This window comes from Osmerus eperlanus, chromosome 4 (genome assembly GCF_963692335.1).
Source record: "Osmerus eperlanus chromosome 4, fOsmEpe2.1, whole genome shotgun sequence".
Taxonomy (NCBI): domain Eukaryota; kingdom Metazoa; phylum Chordata; class Actinopteri; order Osmeriformes; family Osmeridae; genus Osmerus; species Osmerus eperlanus.
In genome coordinates, this window is record NC_085021.1 from 12,574,623 (window position 1) to 12,596,056 (window position 21,434).

The following is a 21,434-nucleotide window of genomic DNA, read 5'->3' on the forward strand; positions in this document are numbered from 1 at the left end:
CTGCTTAGTGTTGTTTGTTTTCAACCTCCCACCATCACATCTAATTATCAAAGCCACCAACCAAGGGAGGCAGCAAGGGAATGATTTATAATTAGCAAGTCAGAGTTGGAAATTAAATCTCTGTGCCTGCACTTGCCCGATGTGATTGCTCTCATTAGTTGAAATAAAGTGACTAAAAATACTGTATATAAAGCTCCACAGGAACATCTGAAATGATGAAGCACTTTAAAGTCCTTGCTTTACCGTGCATTTCAAAAGTTTTCCCGAAACGTGGCCTCAAACGCTAATAACAGTTTATATTTCAACCTTATACATTTCCAAACACTGTTTCTTTGGTGACCAGATCCAGAGCATCACTGATTCGTCCCGTGGCTCCATCCGCCGTAAGAACCCGTCTAACCTGCGCCCCCAGCAGAGCACCAGCGAGGAGCCTGCTGGAGCCAGCCTGGCGGAGAAACCAGAGGAAGAGGTATTGAAAACCCCCTATTCTGTGGATGAAGCATCTCTCTGTAAAACCTGTACTCATTATCACACCTCATCTGGCTATCGTTAAACTGCTCACAAAGTCTCTCTCGCATTTCCATTGGCTGACTTGTATTCTCTGGGGTCTTTCTTGCTCTACACTGGACTGTATCGGCTGTGCTGCCTGACTGAATCCTCTGTTATCTGTCAAACATTCATGCTCTGGCTGTGACAGTGTCCTCTAGCTGGGGTATTCTTTGGGGACATGTTCCTCCACACCTCATGCGTTTGAGTTTCACCCGTACTGACAGGTGTCTTTTTCTCTCCTTCACCCTCTCATGGTGTTGTGCGGTGTCCCTCTCTTAGCCTGTCGCTGTCTCCCGCCCAAAACAGGTGCAGTTGATCCACAATAAGAATGCCACCCCAACCTCCACCGGCCCCACCTCCCCCACCGGGCCCCCAGGGGGCGCTGGCACACCAGGGCAGGAGGTGCAGATGACCTGGACAGAAGAGGCGGAGAAAGGGAAGAGCCAGGCAGCAGCCAACCCAGACAGCATCAAAGACATCTTCAACATGAAGCCGTGAGTGTGCTGTTCACTCATCACATCAGTCCCCAGACCTGTACTGACCACACATTTACCTGACAGGAAGAACAGAAATACCATGCTCAAGCCAATAACAAGATTGAAGTGGATATTTTGTTTAATTTAAACAAACAGCCATAAAATGAAACATGCTAAGTTTATATTCAAGCTTTTTTGCATGCCAGCATATAATCGTATATCAGATTACGCTCATGTAAACAGTACATAATACTGTATGTTCAATGCAATGAGTGACTGTGTAATTTTTTATGACACTGCTGCAGGGAGTGGGAGAGCCTGTAAGTATCACCACATCACGCCTTTTGTATTGTTTTACAAAGACACCACTAACAAGTTGGAATACTGATCAATGGTCAAGTAGAGAGAACATACTGATAAAGGAATTTACTTTTTAATTAGGGTCTGATGTATCCTAGCTAGCCTGTGTTTACTGTATGTCCATGACTCCATGTGTGTCTTTACCCTGCTTCCTGACTAACCTTCAACTGTCAACAGGAACCAGTCCAATGTGAGGCGCATGCATACAGCGCTGCGGCTCAATGACGTCATCATGAAGAAGTCTAAAGAGGCCAAGCTGGTTCTGCTCAACATGCCCGGACCCCCTAAAAACCGCATGGGCGACGAAAACTGTATCCTGCTGCTTGACGTGTTTGATAAACTGCTCAAATATTGATATTGATAATAGTATATTTCTGTATGAAAGACACAGAGCACACATGTAGGTGTGGAAGGTAAGTCAGTCAAATCCACATCTACATATTCCTTCACTCTGTTGTCTCTCCCAGACATGGAGTTCCTTGAGGTTCTTACAGAGGGGCTGAACCGGGTCCTATTGGTTCGTGGGGGCGGACGTGAGGTCATCACCATTTACTCCTGAAGGGACAATCTGACTGACATAATCCCGCCTCCCCCTGTGTCTACATGGGTTGTGCCCCCCCTCCCCCACACACACCACCTCCACATCAATCATCACATATCAGTCCACTTTGCACTATGTATCATGGTCATCCCCTGTACACACACCCCTTAGGCAGGAGCTATGTCCAGACAACAGATTTACAGACAACCACGACCAGCATCATATGGAGGCGTATATTTGCTCCGACCATTGTCTAGCCTATAGAGTTGTGCAATCATCTCACCTATATACTTCAATTGTCAGGTGATAGATAGAAGATCATTAGCATATAAGTTTTATTTTACAAAAAGCATCTGAGAGAAAGTAGGACATTTCCTTTCAGGAATGGACTCCCAAAGACCAACTAATCCCAACCTAATGGTAATTTCTGCTCATCAGGCTTTTGTTTTCAACTCTTTTTTCCTTGTTGAATGTTTCACCTGTCATGTGTTTTTCTTTTTTGAGATGTGGGCCGCTCAGTGAGAGGAATGGCTAGTTTAAAAGATTATAAGTGTTTATTTTTTACAATTTATTTATTCCTTTAATTTGACAGTACAACTCAACCATTTTGTCTGTGTTGTCTGTGCGTTTGTTTTATATGTAGCACTAATGTACATTGTGTTAAATTGGTTGTGCTAAGGATAAGGGAGGGGTCGAGAATTAATCAATCATAATGAACATGTCTTCCTATGAATTGTCGCCTTGGGGACAAGTTCAGTTGAGGACTGAGTATGGTATCTCATATCCGTCCACAGTGAGCAACTACGGTGACACAGCACAGAGCAACATGAGAGAGATAAAACCTTCTGGCTTTCTCCAAATATTAACATTCTTTTCAGTTGCTTTAGTTTTTCCAGAAGCTTTTTTATCTAGTATTTAAGATGAAGAATAGTGAGTGTGTCATTCTCAACAGTCCAAAAGAAGCAGTTTGAGATGCACTTACCATGTGTGATATGCAGTTGTCTCGTGTTCAGTGTGTGGCCCGAGGAATTGGGAGGATTGAGGCTCCCTGGCTTTAAAATGCCAAAGAGAGAAATGCCAGGTTTCAATTGAGGCTTAGGGAGTGTACTTTTACCAGGGTTGGGGTCATCTTTAATGAACTCTGTTAAAGAATATACACTTGGGTAAATTCATTGGGCTAAATTGAAATAGTTGCATGGTTGATCAAGTGTATTGTCATATACCACAAGTCAGGCAAGTTATGCGACTAAAAGAGAGGGTTGTTTCAGATATATTTGGTTGTTGAACCCCAGCCCTGGCTGTTATACTGTGATGCTATGAACCTCTGTGGCTTTCATCTGTGTTTGAGAAGAAAAAGTCAAATGAATGATATGCTGCGAGATACACCGTGACCTCAACTTTTAACCCCAGTGCTGATCACTGTAAATAGTGTGCAGCCATTTGATATTCCTACCAGCGTCCTGCACCAACTGCTCCACTTCATCAGGGCCTGTAGACATGTTCACTGGTAGCTACATGTTCGTCTCTATTGCTATAATACAGTGGAGTACTGTGAATGTCTCAAATGTCTCAATATTAGTTATGTAAATAGTACAGTATAGCTTATTCATGAGAAGATAATAAATGATTAAAAAATTCCTTATGGAATTCGGCAAAATACATTATAACAATAGATTTAAAGCGTCAACTAATTGAAAGATACTTATTGACACTAATTGTTCAAATAGTAAATACATTCTTTTCTTCTTATTTGGTAAAAAAAAATTCCAATCTAGAATTGTGAACTCTACAATTTTTGCCAAATACCAACAGCAAATCGTGCCATATACAGTGAAGAAAAGTTTTATATCAACCTCTTTTTTAGTACAAGTCAAATGTCAAATGAAATGTGGAGTATGTGTAAGTGGAATTTAACAATGAAATTATAGCAGATTTTGAATCCAGCATCTATCTAAACTTTCATACAACCTTGTCTGTAATGGGAATAATGTTCAGACTGATTTTAGTGTGGCACAGTTTTTCTGGTGGTAAGTCATTCAACAATATTTATTAAAAAAAATATTTATTTGATATATATATATATATTGTATTTGTGAAGGAAATGCCTAAAGCATAATCCTTGTACTAATAATTTAATCATATTATTTTTGTAAACAAATATAAAGTATCAAGATGTACATATAGGTAGATCTCATATTTACAAGTGTTTCACATATTAGATTTATGCAAGGAGGGCACTGTAATTTATTACCATGTGGTAGAAATAGAGTATACAATATAAAAATATATGTTGATAAATATATCAATTATTTTTTGTATGCTATTTGTTTTGAGAAAAAAATACAATTATTGAATTGATGTATTCTTTAATAGATTAAAATATATTTAGTGCTTGGTGTTTGCTGCATTTCAGTGAAGAGTATACTTTCAAAACATGATGTATGAAATTTCAAATGCTGCTATACAAATTGATGTGTATATATTGAGCCAAAACGCAACAGTAAGGGAATCCATAGGAAATGGGTCTGAAGAGCAGGTAGACAGGGTTAAAATTACTTAAATAGCAAGCAGGGTCATTTGGCACAAGTGTTTTTTTTCCTCGCTGTCCTTGAAGTTTGCAACAAAAAAAAAATTCATGATCTGTTGTTACAGCTAATCAACAATTGTAGTTGTAGCCACTGCTCAATGTCAAAATTAGATTGATGCCCCATTGTAACAGTCCTCAAATGTGGACCTTGGACCTTGTAAAATTAAGAAAATATTTAGTTACAATTGCAGATCAAAATAGGGTTGCTGTCGGTTAGGGTCGGTTGTATGGTTCAAGAACTTATGTACTTATGTGCTAATTACTGTAAATTGTAAGCTGAAACCTACGACTGACTGTGTTTGAACTAAACTTAATTTCTGATCATTTTAATTATAACCCCTGGAAATTAGGGAAAAAGGGAATCTGATCCCTCTATCATATTATTATGATAAACACATCTTCAGCCAGCAAATTACTTACAAAAATAATTGTGTCATGCAAATACTACCTACAATCAAAATAATATTCATATATACCTTTAGCTATACAGACTGTACGAGTATATTTAAGTAGAATCAAATAATGTAAATAGAATTACTGCGCATATGATTATGATAGGATATGTCAGAAAGTTTGACGTTAGAAACAATGTAATCATATTGTTGTTTGCATGGCATTTGTTACTGTAGACTCATACAGTGTCTACTAAAACAGTTGGATGTCAAGCTATATCATGGAGGCACACAGTGTTGTCTCCTTTTCTCCACCTGGTAAATGACGTTGCACCACCGTGTTGTTGACCGCTACACTTGTCGAGTGATAGACTAGAACATACAATGCATTAGTACAGATTAAATTAGATATTCAATTTTACATTATCTTCATGATTCACATGCTACTGCAATGCGACCATTAATTGCACTGCTATTCTCTTGCTTTTTCCCAGTTGATTTTCTTTCCATAAGAGACCAATGGCGACTTGGGTTAGGGTAATTTATGGGCCACATTATTTCAGTCGACAGTGACTAAGCTTATTGTTAATGTTGCTTACAGTAACTGGTACATCACAATTTTTCAGGAAAAGAGTTACTCTAGAATAAATGTCTTTACAGATCAAATTTGTGTTCAAGAGTTGAAGACTGTAATCCGGGGCTTTATGCAATTTGAAAAAATGAAATTAGTTTAATACTAATTGTTCTAAATGTGAGTAATGCTGCACAAGATTTTGACGGAGATATACTATACCCAGATCTCGAGTTAAACGATGAGTCTAATGTGGCTCAAATCTTTTGATTGGAAGTATATTATTACTATGTTTAAATGAATGTTATTACAAGTGATTTTGCTTACATGTTGTACAGATATATGTTGAGCTACGATGTTTCACAATGTTTCTCCTAGTTATGTGGTATTTCCAAGAGGCATAACGTCCCCCTAAAACTTAATGACTAACTGATCCACCAGCAGTGTGACTGTGGTAGTTTATCTTATCAGTGATGATCAGTAACTATAAACCAGGGCTTCCAGCATTGACAAAGATAAATAAGGCCTTTATGCAGTGGTGATCAACATGTTTGATGACCTCAGAGCTGAGAGTGTTACCAGAGGCAGAATTGCTGCAGAAAGCTGCCATCATTCAGGTGTTTCCCAACAATCGTGTCAAACAGACAAGAGTTGAACCCTATTGCAAAAAATATACATATTAATTAAATATAAAAGATGTCAGATCATTTGTATTCTTAAACAGGGTTTGAAAAGGGCTCTTCGATGCATGTATCCTTACCCTGTGTCATTGGGTTTTGCTGTGAGCTCCATACTTTAAAGTTAAGTTTGATAGAAAATCTGTTTTTAACCCTATTGAATGACATAAATATACTTGGCCAATTCCATTAATTAGTGCTAAATCAATTTTGTAATATTGGTGAAGGCTTTATGGTTGAGTCGAAAGCAGGTTCTGGCTTGTTCACTGTGATTGTTCTAGCACATACAGTATGTAGTATGCAATGCAAAGTGAATCGTTATTATTTTCATCCTTAATGCATGCTAATTATGTTCTGTTATTGCAGATGTTTCTTCTTACTTTTTGTGTTTTGGCTCTTTAATTTGTATTAAGAGACTGGCCACTCATTATCAATAAAAAATTACTATTTTGTTCCCAAGTAAACTGTATGCCACAGTGCATAATATTTAAGTATGGTGTTATCATCAGAATAGGGGACTTACTGTACAACCATCACTATTTTTATTTTCTAAAGATATTAATATCTTGTGAAGCAAGAGTTAGACCCTTCCTTCTAGTAGCTCCATACTATACTGTACTAAACCTTCTGTGTTCACCATGACAAATTCTTCTCAAATAACTGTGCTCCATATTGATACTTGATAAAGAAATATGGATTGTCTGAAACATTTCATAGTAAGAGAATAATTCTGTAGTTAGCTTTTACTGAGAATTCACTTTCATTCCCTTGCAATTCTGGTTCCCTCAGATGTTAGAACCGAGTATATGCATGTAGGTGTATTGTTTTCATTGCAGTCAAGTAAATCTCACCTCATTGTACTAAAGTTAATTAAGTCTCCATTTTTTTATGTTGAAGTGTGTGCAACCGTAAATTATTCCCACATCCTCCCAAGAAGTGCGTGCACGTAATGCGAGCAAGAACAAAAAACAAGAGCTAGTGTTTCTAAATCTTCACATATGATACTGTATTTTTACTTGATCCATAAGAGCATTGTGATGCATTTTTAAAATACATTAATATAGATCTAAAATAGATATCTTGACTAGTTATTAGAGGTTTTGTGTTCACAATTATTGGTTCCCTTCCCCAGGAATGGAAGATATATGATGTGTGTGTGCATGTGCACAACCATGCTTCTGTGTTTGTGTGTGTTTGTGTGCGTGCGTGTGCATGTGAATGTGTGTTTCAGTATTTGCGTGTGTTCATGCATGCATGAGTGCATTTCTGTGTGTGTGCATGAATGTGTGTATGCATGCATGTATGTGTTTGTGTGTTTTGTTTGTGTGTCTGTGTTTGTGTTTGTGCACGCATACACACATATACATTAATATGTAAGGGAGAGTGCAGTGTATCTGTATGGGAAGGGTCAAAGATGGGACATCTGTAAATACATTAATGGTTAAGACCAAATTAGAGCCTAGATGTTTACTTTGTGTGTCATTGCAAGTTTAATATTTTACAGATATAGAAATATGTATTATCTATTGTGTTAAATAATGATATATAAACAGTTGTTTTACCATGTTGTTTTACCATGTCAAATGCTTATACGTCTATGGCTAATGGTTTCCCAAAACCATTTTATAGATTTGTCTGCACAAATGCAATAAATTAAAGTCATTTTACTACAGCCTCCTCGAAGAAGTGTTATTTGTTGAATCCCTTGTAAAGTCATGGCCAAAACTATTGGCAGTGACATAAGTTTTGTGTTTCGCAAAGTTTGCTGCTTCAGTTGTTGTGGTGTTGATTCACATTGTTTCTAGATAATTGTGCAGTGGTCAGATGCATTTTAAATAAAATCTTCATTGGCCCCCAAAAAACACAAAAGCACACATTTTACAGTTTTTGGGCCTTTGCACAAAATGTCCAGCTAACATAATTTCACTAATCATATCATTAGCACATGGGAAAATATGTACGAGAACTAGTCAGGTGAAATCACTCTCTCGTTCTGATTGGTTAATAAGAGCAGACCGACTGCTGTAAAAAGGGGGACTCTTTGCATACATTTAATGTTTTTGCCAATAAAAGCCTTAAAAACTTACAAAATACTTATCATAGAAACCAAGACCCATATTTTTTATTTTGGCTGGACTTTGTTGCTCCAATTCTTGCTCCAGTCTTGCTATACAGATTTTCTCTTGATCTTGATTTATGAAATTACATGTATACTGTCATTTCAAGAAAAACCTTAAACTGTAGGTAATATTAGTTGACATTGACATCAATAACTTGTGCATTACAAGTTTGAACAGGTTTCCATGCTGACTGTTGGGAATGTGTTACATCATAAATTATGGTTAGACATTGCTGGGCAATTCTTCTTCTTGAAGAAATGCTTCAGACATGGGCCATAAAGCAGAAGATATCAAGGGGCAGACTATAGTTTCTAAAGTATGACTGGTGACAAACTAAAATGCTTTACAGTCTTAACACTATCCCCAAGTTGGCTTATGTTAACTGTAAATAATTGTGCTACCCTAGTTTAAAATAAAAACAAAAACAATTCATTGTTTTTGTTGCATGCAGTTGTAAATGTTTGACGCAAGTTGCAGAAAGAAAGGGCATACTGTTCAAAGTCCAACAAACTTTTTCCTCTTGGTAACAATAGTGTGATAATGCTCTTAGTGGATAATTCCTCCCCATGCGTTCATCAAAGAAGTATTATATTATGCTTTGTGAAAGGGAACACAAACATGTGCACAAACACATACACAAAGGCACTGTAACCTCGGGTAGCTAGCTTACGAAGATCATTTGGATGTCAGATATGCAGTTTTTGTTCTTGTGATATTGTTGTTTTGGGGCTTTTACTCTGTAGTCACGGTTAAAGACATGCTGAATTCTCAGAACTGGCTTATGAGGGCCAAAGTACAAATATCCGTTTGCTGCAAGACTGATTTGTCGTATGATCATCAGTCAGAGGGAAAGATCAACCAATGTCTTGCCTTCCTTATCTGTGTAGTGATACAGTCATATAGAGCCAGTAAAGTAATGCTGCTCATTTGGCTGTCAAATTTCCAAGCATGAAGAAACGTTCCACCAGTCTCCGGATCAGGCTCCCTGTTCTAGTACTTGTCCTGGAGGGGCTCCTCCTAAGTCTCTATGCTGCCTTTGTTACCTACGATGACCAAGCTAATGCCAGACTACAGAGCAATGACACCAACCCCATGGATAACACACTGTATCAAGACTACCCCTTCTTCGTTGACATACAGGTCATGATATTCTTGGGTTTTGGGTGTCTCCTAGCATTTTTCAGACTCTATGGCTTTGGAGGGATGGTTTTCAACTTCCTCACTGCTACCTTTTCTATCCAGTGGGCTATTCTAGTGCAGGGTTTTTTTCAGTTCAGATTCGATGACTGTAAGATCCACCTGGGAGTTGCCAACCTGATCAATGCTGAGTTTGCCTGTGCTGTGGTGCTCATTTCTTGTGGAGCCGTGTTAGGGAAAACCAGCCCTGTGCAGCTGCTTGTCATGGCCCTATTGGAGGTTCCCATCTTCGCCATTAATGAATGGGTTGTGCTGGAGTACATACGAATCACCGATGCAGGTGGCTCTATATTAATCCACTTGTTTGCATGTTACTTTGGCCTAGGTGTCACATTCATGCTATACAGGCCGTGTTTAAATCAGGGCCATGCAAAAGAGAGCACCAGCTACCATTCGGACATCCTGTCTGTGATGGGGACCCTGATCCTGTGGGTGTTCTGGCCCTCCTTCAACTCTGCACTGACCCTGAAGGGAGACGACCAGCACAGGGCCATTCTCCACACCTTTATTGGCCTGAGCGCCTCCACACTCACAGCCTTCGCCCTATCTGCAATGCTTAACAAGAATGGAAAGATCACGATGGCTGACGTCCAGAATGTGACCTTGGCTGGAGGGGTGACAGTTGGGGCATGTGTGGATATGATGATATCCCCAGCAGCTGCTTATGCGTTGGGTATGATGGGCTGCACTGCCTGTATGCTGGGGTACAAATACCTCAGCCCCTTTTTGGCTCAACGCCTCAGGGTCCAGGATCAGTGTGGCATACATAACCTACATGGCCTGACCGGACTCATATCCTGCACTGCAGGGATAGCAGCCATACTGACCGCCTCTGAGGAAGTGTATGGGCCTAGCATGTATGAGATATTTAGTCATAGGGCACCCATGGAGGGGGACCCGAAGCTTCTTGAGCTACAGGCATTGATCCCTGGTTTGCAGCCTGGCCTGGGTCGTAGTGCAAAGGAGCAGGCCCTCTACCAAGTAGCAGCTGTCTTCTCCACAATTGGAATGTCAACACTGGGAGGCATTTTCACAGGATTTGTGTTGAGTCTGCCATATCTTGCATCACCATCAGATGACCTCTGCTTTGATGATGAGTTGTTTTTTGAAGTTCCATCTGACTATGACTCTCCAATGGGCCTTAATAATACAAAAACTGAGGATACTGTAGCTTAAAACAGCTAAGCAGTTCTCTTAGGCTGGTTCTTTACTTCCAAAATAATTTTTGATCTTATTTTTTAACAAGTTTTTACAGTTCAATGTAGGTATTAATTATGGACCATCAAGATTTATTACACAGGTGAAAACATCCATGACACTCAAACTATGTGATAACCACAGATAACTATGTGAACAACGAACAACAAAATTATGTAACCTCATTGTAATAGAATTTTGGGTTGTATGTAAAATGAATGTGTTTTAATTGTGGTTGAATTGTAAGCTCCTTTGTTCATTGTTAAGGAACATCCTGTGACTAGCTTACATTTTTGCAAAAAATGACTTAGGGGTGAAGGATTTAGAGAAATGTTGGTTAGGGGGCTAGTTTGACCAGGGAGGGAAATCCAGACACAAAGTTTGGGTGATTTAAGAGTTATGAGTTTTGGGGAATGTGTTGAAGAGAAGATGCATTACCTTTTCCTGTTAAGACATCCATTATGGAGAAGAGTGTGTTCAATGTTTATATTGATTGATTGTTGTTTAGAGAGACCAGATGCTTGACAATTCCAGGGCACTCCTTTAAATATCGAAGCTGAAGATATGTTAATCAGAACTTGTGAGACGCTGTTTGGGCGTGCGCTACTTCTGATGCCATCTGATCAGGGCATCAGTAACATGTTAAGTAACAATGTTTGTGTGTTAGTGTGTGTGTCAGTGAACAAAAAAACTGATGTTTGACATGAAATTAGAAGGCATAACTTCTTAAAGCAGGTTGTAGTTGCACCCATTGCCATACTTTGTCGTTGTGGTACCGTTTTAAATTAGACAATGAGTTACTACGACGTAGTGTTTTTTAACAGTATTTCCACGCAGGTCGTGTTTTGTCTGTTTGTTTTGACCGTCCTCTTGTCGAGTGACTGGAAAACCGAAATGCTGCCAGACGTCGGACTTAAGTGGACGGGGAATCTTCTATTTCAGTTTCAGCCGAACTCGTTTTGTCCTGCTAGACTACTGCCCAGTTCAAGCTGTGAATGCGCAATTCTGTGTGCATGTGTGACGCAGGTGCAAGAGGTTGCGTGTTGGTAGCAATAGGATAAAACGGATGTCATATAAAATAAAATAAATCTCCATGACTATAGGATACATATTTTGTACAATATATTGTACCACGATATATTGTACCACGATATATTGTTACACCCCTATAATTCCCTCATAACTCAGTTTAACGATTGATTATCTTAAAAATTCCACAACACTCATACAAAAATGTACACCATTATAATTTGCTACTATAATCATGAATAAATAACTATTTCAACCAGCTGATATATTGTGTTCCTTATCTTGTTACACTGAATCCAGTATTTAGAAAGGTGAAAGGTAATTTAGGTGAAAGGTAATGGTCCGTAATGGTCAGAATCTGAGAAGCATAATAAGTAATAGGTAATGTAGCAAAGTATAGCAAAGTGCCATAGAGTATTCCTAAACTGGCATGCATTGGGATGGATGGACGAGGGTATTGATACCTAGATATCAATTAAATGCCATTACACATCTAGTCACTATTTGGAATCTCCAATATATTGGATGGAAGCCAAAGAACAGATATTCTCATTCAATAAGATTTTTCCACCGTGTCTTACAGGTATGTATGGAATACCCATTTCCGCCAGTAAAAAAAAAGATGACAAATTAAGTCATAATTATGAGATACTAAATCGAAATTATGAGATATGTAAGTCATAATTATGAGATACTAAATCGAAATTATGAGATACCAAGTCATAATTATATGAGATACTAAGTAATAATTATGAGATACTAAATCGAAATTATGAGATATCTTAAGTCATAATTATGATATAGGCTACTAACTACAGCGTTTTTTAACGGGTAGTTCTAAGGTCACTGTTAGTAGTCATGGCCAAGCGTGCAGACTTGGGTACATGTAGCCTACTCACAATATAGATCAAAATACCACTTTTACACAACATCTGTGTAAAAATAGGCTACACAATATTTTACTAGTGCAAGATTACAGTAGACAACATGTTATGCCACCGGTCACTCAACCAGTCGTGTGTCGGCGGGGCTAGCGAGCTAGCAGAGAAGATTCACGTACTGTGAGGAGGCAAGTTTAAAAACACACCAGGGACACTGGCAACATCGGGAACCCTGCACCAGTGGCGATTTTAGACCCTTTTTAGGGGTGCTCAAGCACCCCTAAATTTAATCTCAGCACCCCTAAAAATAATAATTTCAAAGTTCATGAAGAAAGGGACATCCTTAGTTTTTTCATTCATTCAATCTTTTGCATAATACATAAAAGTATGAATTGTTATCCAGTGAAATTAGGGATTTATTTACAGGCATGCAAACTCCTCACCTTTTTGAAGCCAAAATGGGTAACCTACGTGATTCGTGGCCAACACATAATTTTACCCGTGCTTCCCAACTTTACAACTGGCTCTGGAACCAATGCCATACAAACAATGTCTTTATGGTTAAAAGAACATGACATTGTTTACAAGAGCACAGATTCTACATAGATCTAGCCTCTTAATTTTGCTCTCAAAGTGCACCAGATTCATGCGTTTAACTTTAAAATGTTATACATTTTCTTCCGAGGAGCATGCCCCCGGACCCCCCTAAAGGGTCGGGGTTTCGCCGTATATCCTCATCTTTTCACCCTTGACCTGTTTGCATGCCTGTTATTAGCAAAGGGGCTTTGCACTTTTGCAAGGCACTGTATTCATGTCACATTGTAATTGGGGGCTGAGCACCCCTAAAGGTCTGATCCTAGAATCGCCCCTGCCCTGCACCATTCATTATAATTTTAATGTAATCTTTAAATTCAGGTTCGTCACATTACGTAACTTTGTTCTGAACAGGAACGCCCGGCTTCATTGTTAAATGAATTGGAAGCCGACGCTCCGCTCAGCTGTAGTGGACACTGTTAGTATCTCATAATTATGACTTAATTTGTCTTTTTATTTTATTTTTTTTACTGGCGGAAATGGGCTTTCATAGAGGTAGCCTATGCCTGCCTACCTACGATGCTAAACGGGGTTGATAAAAACATTAGGTGCTTCTAGCATCCCAGCAGTAGGTGGCATTAAAGAGCCATGTTTCTAACAAGGGAGGTGAAATATTTGTATCTCTCTGCAATCACAATAGGATTCTCATCTTCACCAGAAGCAAAGCTGGCATTCACCTAAAAACTGCGTTACCAGTTAGGCTACCCTATAGTTTCAGAGTTCAAATCCATATCGACAACTTAATAATTCTGGAATTGGATAAAGGTATACATACTGAGTATATTGATTGGGTCAGTTTTCTTATTTGTACAATACCAGAACACATTTCCATTCACAACCTGAGATTGTTAGAGAGTTGCATTCTCTATTTGACGTTTTAGAGTCCTACTTATTTTGATAGATGTAAAACATTGTAAAAAAGAAGAAAATAAAAAAGTATATTTTGTATATATATGTATAATATTGTCCGTAGATTTTAATAATGTTCTTTTCAAAACATTATATAATTGTCCAGGGGTAATTACGCATTGATACAGTAGCGGATTTTTGGAAGCTGTCAGTTGACTTGCCTGGTAAATTTACTTCTCGCGAGATGAGAAAGGCCGATTGCTGCGCCATTTCGTGTTGGACGAGGAGCTTTGCAGAGACTGGACATTGTTTACTGTGAGACAAAACTTCAAACTCTAATGACTAATGTCAAAGGTAGCAAAGACAGATCAATATATAACTTTGTATAAGAAAACAAATTTAACGCAAACAAAACGGAGGAATCAATCGTAAAGTTAAGATCCCGTGCCGAGGTCAAATTGGGCCTTGCTGATGCTAGTTTGCTAACTTGGTGGCGATCTTGTATAAGCTAGCTAGCAGGCCAAGGGAACGTGAGGTGAGGCCCTGCTGCATACCCGCTGCTTGGGTGGTAACGAAGAGCCTGACGACGGCGAGGACATTACTGTGGAATCTGTAGTGTTCGTCACGACACATTTTCCAAAGGTATTTAAAGCTAAAGTTACATAGATGAGTATACTGTTAGTGCGAAAGTAACATTCAAAGTCATCTTCTGGCTAAGTAGTAGATAACTACAATTTACTTCCGTACTGTAGCTATCGAGCTAATCTGTTGTGTTTGTAGTACTACTGTCTCTAGCTCTAGACACTGAAAAACAACCCAGTTTCTGAACCTGTCTTGAACCAACGTTTAGCTACGGTTAATATCGATTGAAGGTGGCATAACTTGAATAATCAAGCAGACGAAATGCATACAAGTTTGGTAGCGAGCCAGCTAAAGTATATTAAATGAATGAATAAACGAACAGATACCTCCATAATCTCTAACGCGTTCAGATGTTTGACGTGTGCTTTCCTATAGGACCATGGCAGACGATTTTGATATTGAAGCCATGCTGGAGGCTCCGTACAGAAAGGTGGGTGGTTTAGAAGTTTCATTTTCATACAGTTTATACTGTGAAACCTGTAGTCTACGGTTAAATTACTTCGTGTTGCTGCTGTATGAATGTGGAGTGGTGTGATGCTTTCAAACATGATCCAGATTTTGAATAAATGCCCATCTATCTCTCTTTGTAGACTTGCCTAATGATATCTCACCTCTACTCCCATGAATTCACCTTTGATCCCAGTGTGAACTGTGAAAAAAGTAAGGTAGCAATTGCGCAATGTATTGATGTACTGTGATCCCCCTAGGACTTTAAAGAGCCTCATCTTAGAACATCCAATCACCTGTTCGATTGCAACAAGGTGAATGCAAAATGGATGATAAGCGCATTTTACCAGACATGGAGGCAGTATTCAGATTTTCTGTTGGCATGGTAAAGGTGTACAATAGTGCTACCATGTTAGACCTTACTATTTCATTGAGTGTTGTTTTGCAAATTGAGCCAGCAACTCTGCCCTGAACTAAAACCATAGTAGGCTATACCTTCTAGCTTTAATGTACACTGGAATGGCTCAAACAAAAAATTCTTACATACAAGTTGATCTTATTTGTTCAGTACTGTTTCAATAGTATTGTGGTCTATTTTTTTAAAGTTGTACACAATCATTAAGATGACAAAATGTTTTAAGTGGTATTTTATTTATTTGTTTTTTTTGTTTTGTTTTTACAATTGAAGCAATTTATAATGAAATATGAATACTGCCTCTTTACCAAATTCTCTTGTAATTGTTTTCAGATAGGAAAATCAGCATCTTGACTGCATGCCTCAACACCAGTGCTATATGATTTCATTTAATTTGTAAAATAGAAACTTGTTTTTCATTATACATTTCAAAGTTAATAATTTCACCAGTAGGAGTAGTTTTTCCCGTCATGAAATTAAATCCTAAATGGTTTACCTCCATTCATCTGGCTCAGAAAAGCCATGGCCAGTTAACATTAGGCTGAACTAGTGGATTTTTTCTTTTCAGTTTTTCTTCGCAGTCGATATTACTAAGCAGTGTGAATCCCTGTTTGCTTCAGGGCGAGATGTGTGACAGAGGTGGCATCGAGCTCTTACAGTCCAAGAACGAAAATGGGTGAAGATCACTGGACTGACACCAACCACACAGGATCTCTTTTAGTGGCTGTGGGCCATGCATGATGGCCTCATTGGGCTTAGGCACAGATAGTGGTATTGGTACGACTAATCAGAATGAGTTGGGTTGAGATGACCAAAGTATTCCCCAAGGCTGACTAGTATGCCTAAATGTAAGATACATTCCCCGTAGATGTTAACTTGATGTTTGGTTGGACTGAGAACTGTACAAAGTAGTTATATGGGGGAGTGGGATGAAAGTCTAAAGGGGTCATTAAAAGACACCTATTTGTCCAGACATGAAAGTATTGTTAAAAGTATTTTTACTAAATGAATATATTCTGTATTTTCTCTTGCCCCTACCCCCTCCCCCTCTTACCCTGACGACTTGAATTGTTTCCTCTACGTCCTCATGATGTTCTTCTATCGACCCTGCTTAGGATGAGATCAAGTCCTCTAATGCAAATGGACATGAGGAGCGCAGTAAGAAGTAAGTGTCTTTCTGTCCATGTAACCATTTAGCTGTTGATTGTTACTTGCATGCGCCTCGCAAAAATTCATGATCACAAAGGTCGTCATGGTGATCTCATATTGTGTTCAAGGAAAAAGAGGAGCCGAAGTCGGAGCCAGAGCCCGAGCTCTGAGAAGAGAAGCAAGAGCAAGGACAGGAAGAAGAACCGCGACCGGAAGGCTAGCAAGAGCCGGGAGAAAAAACGCAGCCGCAGCAAAGAGCGCCGTCGCAGTCGTTCTCGCAGCAAAGAGCGCACTGGCCGCTACAGAGGACGTCGCAGCCCCTTGTACGTAACTGTTTAGAAAACAGCTCAAACGGCAGCTCTTAAGACATCCATACCAATTCTGTTAAATGTACAAAACAAACTGTCAAAGAATTTGGCTATATTACACTAACTTAGTTATTTCAATAGAGTTTGTGTATTCCCGAAACTAGAGCTGAGGTTTGTTGTGTACAAGAGATGGGACCCTCCCCTAAAATGCCTATGTAGAGAACACAATATGGTCACTCGCCATCCTGCTCTTGACAGGAATGTATAATGAGTCAAGTGGTAATTATGTTCTGCTTCAGCAGAGCAGAAAAACAGGTGCTGCTTACACCCCCATATTCATCTTAGGGGTTCCTGCACCTGAGCTATGCAGGCACACACTGAAAACCCAGAAAATACCACCTGAGCTGAGCCTTGTTTTTTTCTCTAGTTTGGGTCCAAAGTTTAATGGTGGTCCAGGAGGAAAAATTGGCCTACCACATGCCAACAAACTAAGGTTTTTATGATTTAATTTAATAACTGAATTTGTCGTGTTGGTCAATGGAGTTCGCGTTTCATGATTGGATAAACTAATCTTTAGAGATATTATTTCAGCCGGAGACGTTCCAGAAGCCGAAGTCCCTTCAGGAAAGACAAGAGTCCAGTAAGGTAAGAGACAGTCCTGTGCAGATGACCGTCCCCTGGTTGTCACATTCTCTACTGTTTGGTGTACCCTGCCATATACTGAAGATTGATTTATTTTGAAGGCAACCAATTGACAACCTAACGCCAGAGGAGAGGGATGCCCGTACTGTGTTCTGCATGCAGCTTGCAGCCAGGATCAGACCTCGAGACCTGGAGGACTTCTTCTCAGCAGTTGGAAAGGTATGTTCTCAAATCTTAATTTGATCATATTTGATCATTGTTTGGTGTGTAATGGACTTGAGTCTGAGAAGTAGCATGCTCTCAATATGCTCATCTGATGTTCGATCTCTCAAGGTTCGGGATGTGCGCATGATCTCTGACAGAAACTCCCGAAGATCAAAAGGCATTGCCTACATTGAGTTTCTGGAAGCTAATTCAGTTCCTCTGGCAATTGGTCTGACTGGGCAGAGGCTTCTAGGAGTGCCGATAATCGTCCAGGCCTCTCAGGTGAATCAATGTTTTTCTATAAATTGCTTCTAATATTGGCATCATTAGCTCATGAGCTTGAAAATACAAAAAGCCACCATATTGTATCATCAGTTTGGTCTTACAATTCTGATTGAACACCTAATGCTCATCACTATTTGTAACTTTCTGCAGGCTGAGAAAAACAGGGCCGCAGCAATGGCCAACAACCTGCAGAAGGGCAATGCTGGGCCAATGAGGCTGTATGTGGGCTCACTGCACTTCAACATAACAGAGGACATGCTGAGAGGAATCTTTGAGCCTTTTGGAAGGGTGGGTGGGAAATAGTCAATCTTCTATTTCCAAGTGCCATACTGATTCCTACGTTTTTCTAGATTCCTGTGATATCATGCACCACTGTCCATATGGGCTTTCAGCCTCACAAAGTCTAACAATACACAGCACATAATCTGTATCCAAAATGGTTGTTTTGTCTTCCACAGATTGAGAGTATCCAGCTGATGATGGACAGTGAAACTGGAAGATCCAAAGGATATGGCTTCATTTCGGTAAGAATTCAAACTAGTTTGTGATTAATACAAGATCTGGATTGTTACAGTGTGTTCTGTTCTGCTTTATTTTGCACCGTGAGCGAGCCTGTTGTATTGGCACATTTCAGTTTGCAGATGCGGAATGTGCAAAGAAAGCCCTGGAGCAGCTGAATGGTTTTGAGCTGGCAGGGCGGCCCATGAAGGTGGGTCACGTGACCGAGCGCACTGACGCGTCCACGGCCAGCTCCTTCCTGGACAATGACGAGCTGGAGAGGACTGGCATCGACCTGGGAACCACAGGGCGTCTGCAGCTTATGGCTAGGCTGGCAGAGGGTAAGGCCCAAATGGTGCAATACCAGAAGATGTGGGATGTTTATTTGATCTTGAAGTGAGGTTGTTGTGGAAGAGACCAATCCTGCGTCCAGTTCGGGACCAACCTGTTGTTTGTGGGTTCTGCCAGGTACTGGTCTTCAGATCCCCCCTGCTGCACAGCAGGCTCTGCAGATGAGTGGATCCATCCCCTTTGGAAACATGGCAGCTGCTGCTACAGGTAGGTGTGATGGCTGTATGATCATAGCATGCAGCTTGTGTGAAATTGACTAAGTTAAAGCCTATGAAAAAGAACGCAATTAGTAATCAAAAAATCAAATCTTTGAATAACGTTGTCCACCGTCTCTTGAAGCTGCTGCTGCCGCCGCTGCTGCTGCCGCCACCCCTTCTATGAACCTAGGCTCCAGCATGAACCAGGCCATGAACCTCCCAACACAACCGCTGGCTACACACTGCCTGCAGCTCTCTAACATGTTCAACCCACAGTCGTAAGCGCTTTTTCTATTCTTTTAAACTGATGATTTGATTAGATAAGTTTCATCAAATGGTAATAAAACAATGCAACTTAGTTTGCCATTCTCTATTACTGTTCCTGTTTTCTAGGGAGAATGAGCCTGGCTGGGACATTGAGATCCAGGATGATGTCATCGAGGAGTGTAACAAACACGGAGGGATTGTTCACATCTATGTTGACAAAAACTCCCCCCAGGTGAGTCCTGACCACATCATGTAAGCAGGTAAACAGAAACTGCTCTCCTCTGCCCCAAACTTTCCTTAATTACAATTCCTTAAGTACAATGAAATGAAAATATTTTATATTAGTTCAGATGTTAAATAACATGTAGGTTTACCCACTGTTAATGATCAATTTTCCCCTTTCCTACAGGGCAACGTGTATGTGAAGTGCCCAACTATACCAACAGCAATGGCTGCAGTAAATGCTCTTCATGGACGGTGGTTTGCAGGTGTGTTTGAGCTTCACTCCAGTTTAGTGAATCCTTTTGAAATGGTCACATGAAGTTGGAGGATGTTATGTTAATCATTAATAATGATCATTTTGTTTTCCTCTTTAACAGGAAAAATGATCACTGCTGCATATGTTCCCCTACCAACTTACCACAACCTGTTCCCTGACTCAGTAACAGTAACCCAGCTGCTGATGCCAGCGCGCCGGTGAACATCAGTACGGAGACTGTTGCCTATCAATTCTAGAATGTACATACGTTTGAAAATTAAACTCAGTTGGCTCTGAATAGGCAGTTACAGCATTTTTCATTATTTGTTTGAAGGATATTTCCTGTCATTCAACAAAGACTTTACATTTCTGTGACGGCACTTGTACATTAGTTCATTAGCTACTTTAGTGCAAGTGAAAATGTGTTGTAAAAATCCAACAGTCAGGAATTTGATTAAGGAGTATCAATTGTACTGATGTTGTAATCAGAGGGAATGGAAAGTTTCCCATTTGAAAACTGCCACAAAAAAGTAACCAGTTTGGAAGATGTAGTTCCACAATGTGCAATTCTGACATACTGCTGTTGAGGACTACACTTTTTTTTAAATGTCAGCCCTTTAGTGATCCTTTGCATTTAGAAGTTCAGATTGTTGTGCTTTATATTATTCAACGAGCAGGTGTGTTCATGAAAAGAACCTATAAATCACAAAATATGATTTTCTTGTCATCAGCTGAAGGTGTTCATTTTGTTTGAGACCACTTTGCATTTATAACTTTTTGTAATAAAGATTAGACTTTGTACAGAACCTCTGATTAAACTCTTCAAAATATGTAATCTGGGTAGTCAATGTGATATGTTCTGTTTCTTTTACTACTTTCAATAACTTCAACTGGAACAGAGAGCAATGTCAGATGTATTTGTAATAAAAGCTTGGTTTACAACTACTGGTCATCTTGTTTTTACTGAAATAACATGGACCAGCACCATGATCAGATGCTATATTTCTGAAAAGGAAAGTTTGTTTAAAGATGATAACATGTATTTTCAGTAAAACAAAAGTTTGGTCCCCGATAAACATGTCGAAGCTAATGAGGCCCTCTGAGAGTTGTTAAGCGACAGTGCCAGTGGAATGTCAATTACTAATTTTGGAGCGGCTTGCTACTTTCCTGCCAATTATTTTTCAGCCAATCTCTTTGGGATAGATGTGCCTTCCTCTTTGACTTATTTGGGGAAATCACTGTAAAACTCCAGTTGGATAAATGAGGGGAAGTTCAGACAAGAATTTGAGGGTGCTGTTTCTCATATTTGAATGTATTTTATAATGTTACCCATTGCACCTTTAAGACAACTTGTTTACTATCATCAGTCAGTGATCCTTGATTGGCCCCAGAGTTCCATTAGTTACTAACAAGTCCTGACCTTTAACAGCCTTTAATGAAAACTAATAGCTTGTTTGTGATGTTGGAGTATATAAGGAACCAAATGTTTACTCATCGACAGGTCAGACCTACGGTCTCAGTTAACAAACGT

At 39.5% G+C, this 21,434-nt stretch overlaps 3 protein-coding genes across 6 annotated transcripts in view; all 3 read left to right on the plus strand.

Annotated features, from left to right (window-relative positions):
• The window catches only part of slc12a5b (solute carrier family 12 member 5b), a 47,093-nt gene extending 39,268 nt beyond the window's left edge, over positions 1–7,825 (plus strand). The window contains exons 22-26 of one of the 2 annotated variants that reach the window (XM_062459158.1): positions 344–469; positions 829–1,043; positions 1,331–1,345; positions 1,563–1,696; positions 1,853–7,825. In XM_062459158.1, the coding sequence (XP_062315142.1) occupies positions 344–469; positions 829–1,043; positions 1,331–1,345; positions 1,563–1,696; positions 1,853–1,944 (582 nt within the window). In that variant the 3' untranslated portion in view covers positions 1,945–7,825. The remainder of the gene's footprint in view (positions 1–343; positions 470–828; positions 1,044–1,330; positions 1,346–1,562; positions 1,697–1,852) is intronic. The other variant, XM_062459159.1, reaches the window with a different exon arrangement.
• On the plus strand, positions 318–20,848 carry rbm39b (RNA binding motif protein 39b). 3 transcript variants are annotated; one of them, XM_062459166.1, is made up of 16 exons: positions 318–321; positions 15,036–15,092; positions 16,640–16,689; positions 16,802–16,996; positions 17,409–17,474; positions 17,573–17,626; positions 17,725–17,842; positions 17,957–18,109; positions 18,263–18,400; positions 18,571–18,636; positions 18,747–18,951; positions 19,079–19,168; positions 19,301–19,436; positions 19,552–19,657; positions 19,835–19,913; positions 20,025–20,848. In XM_062459166.1, exons 2-16 carry the CDS (start codon positions 15,042–15,044, stop codon positions 20,123–20,125), a joined length of 1,608 nt encoding a protein of 535 aa, XP_062315150.1. In that variant the 5' UTR covers positions 318–321; positions 15,036–15,041; the 3' UTR covers positions 20,126–20,848. The 3 variants fall into 3 exon arrangements, with proteins under 3 accessions (XP_062315150.1, XP_062315148.1, XP_062315151.1); XM_062459164.1 differs by lacking the exon at positions 318–321 and adding an exon at positions 14,266–14,662 and having other exon boundaries at positions 15,038–15,092; XM_062459167.1 differs by lacking the exon at positions 318–321 and adding an exon at positions 14,266–14,662 and having other exon boundaries at positions 15,038–15,092; positions 19,349–19,436.
• On the plus strand, positions 9,206–11,713 carry rh50 (Rh50-like protein). Its single transcript, XM_062459168.1, has one exon. The coding sequence runs from the start codon at positions 9,222–9,224 to the stop codon at positions 10,644–10,646; it is 1,425 nt and encodes a 474-aa protein (XP_062315152.1). The 5' UTR covers positions 9,206–9,221; the 3' UTR covers positions 10,647–11,713.
• Positions 20,849–21,434: the final 586 nt, after the last annotated feature.

Coding starts and splice junctions, on each gene's coding strand:
- rh50 (XM_062459168.1), top strand. CDS start 9,222: ATGAAGAAACGTTCCACCAGTCTCCGGATCAGGCTCCCTGTTCTAGTA.
- rbm39b (XM_062459166.1), top strand. CDS start 15,042: ATGGCAGACGATTTTGATATTGAAGCCATGCTGGAGGCTCCGTACAGA. Junction 15,093..16,639: donor TGGAGGCTCCGTACAGAAAG/GTGGGTGGTTTA, acceptor GACCCTGCTTAG/GATGAGATCAAGTCCTCTAA. Junction 19,658..19,834: donor TTGACAAAAACTCCCCCCAG/GTGAGTCCTGAC, acceptor CCTTTCCTACAG/GGCAACGTGTATGTGAAGTG.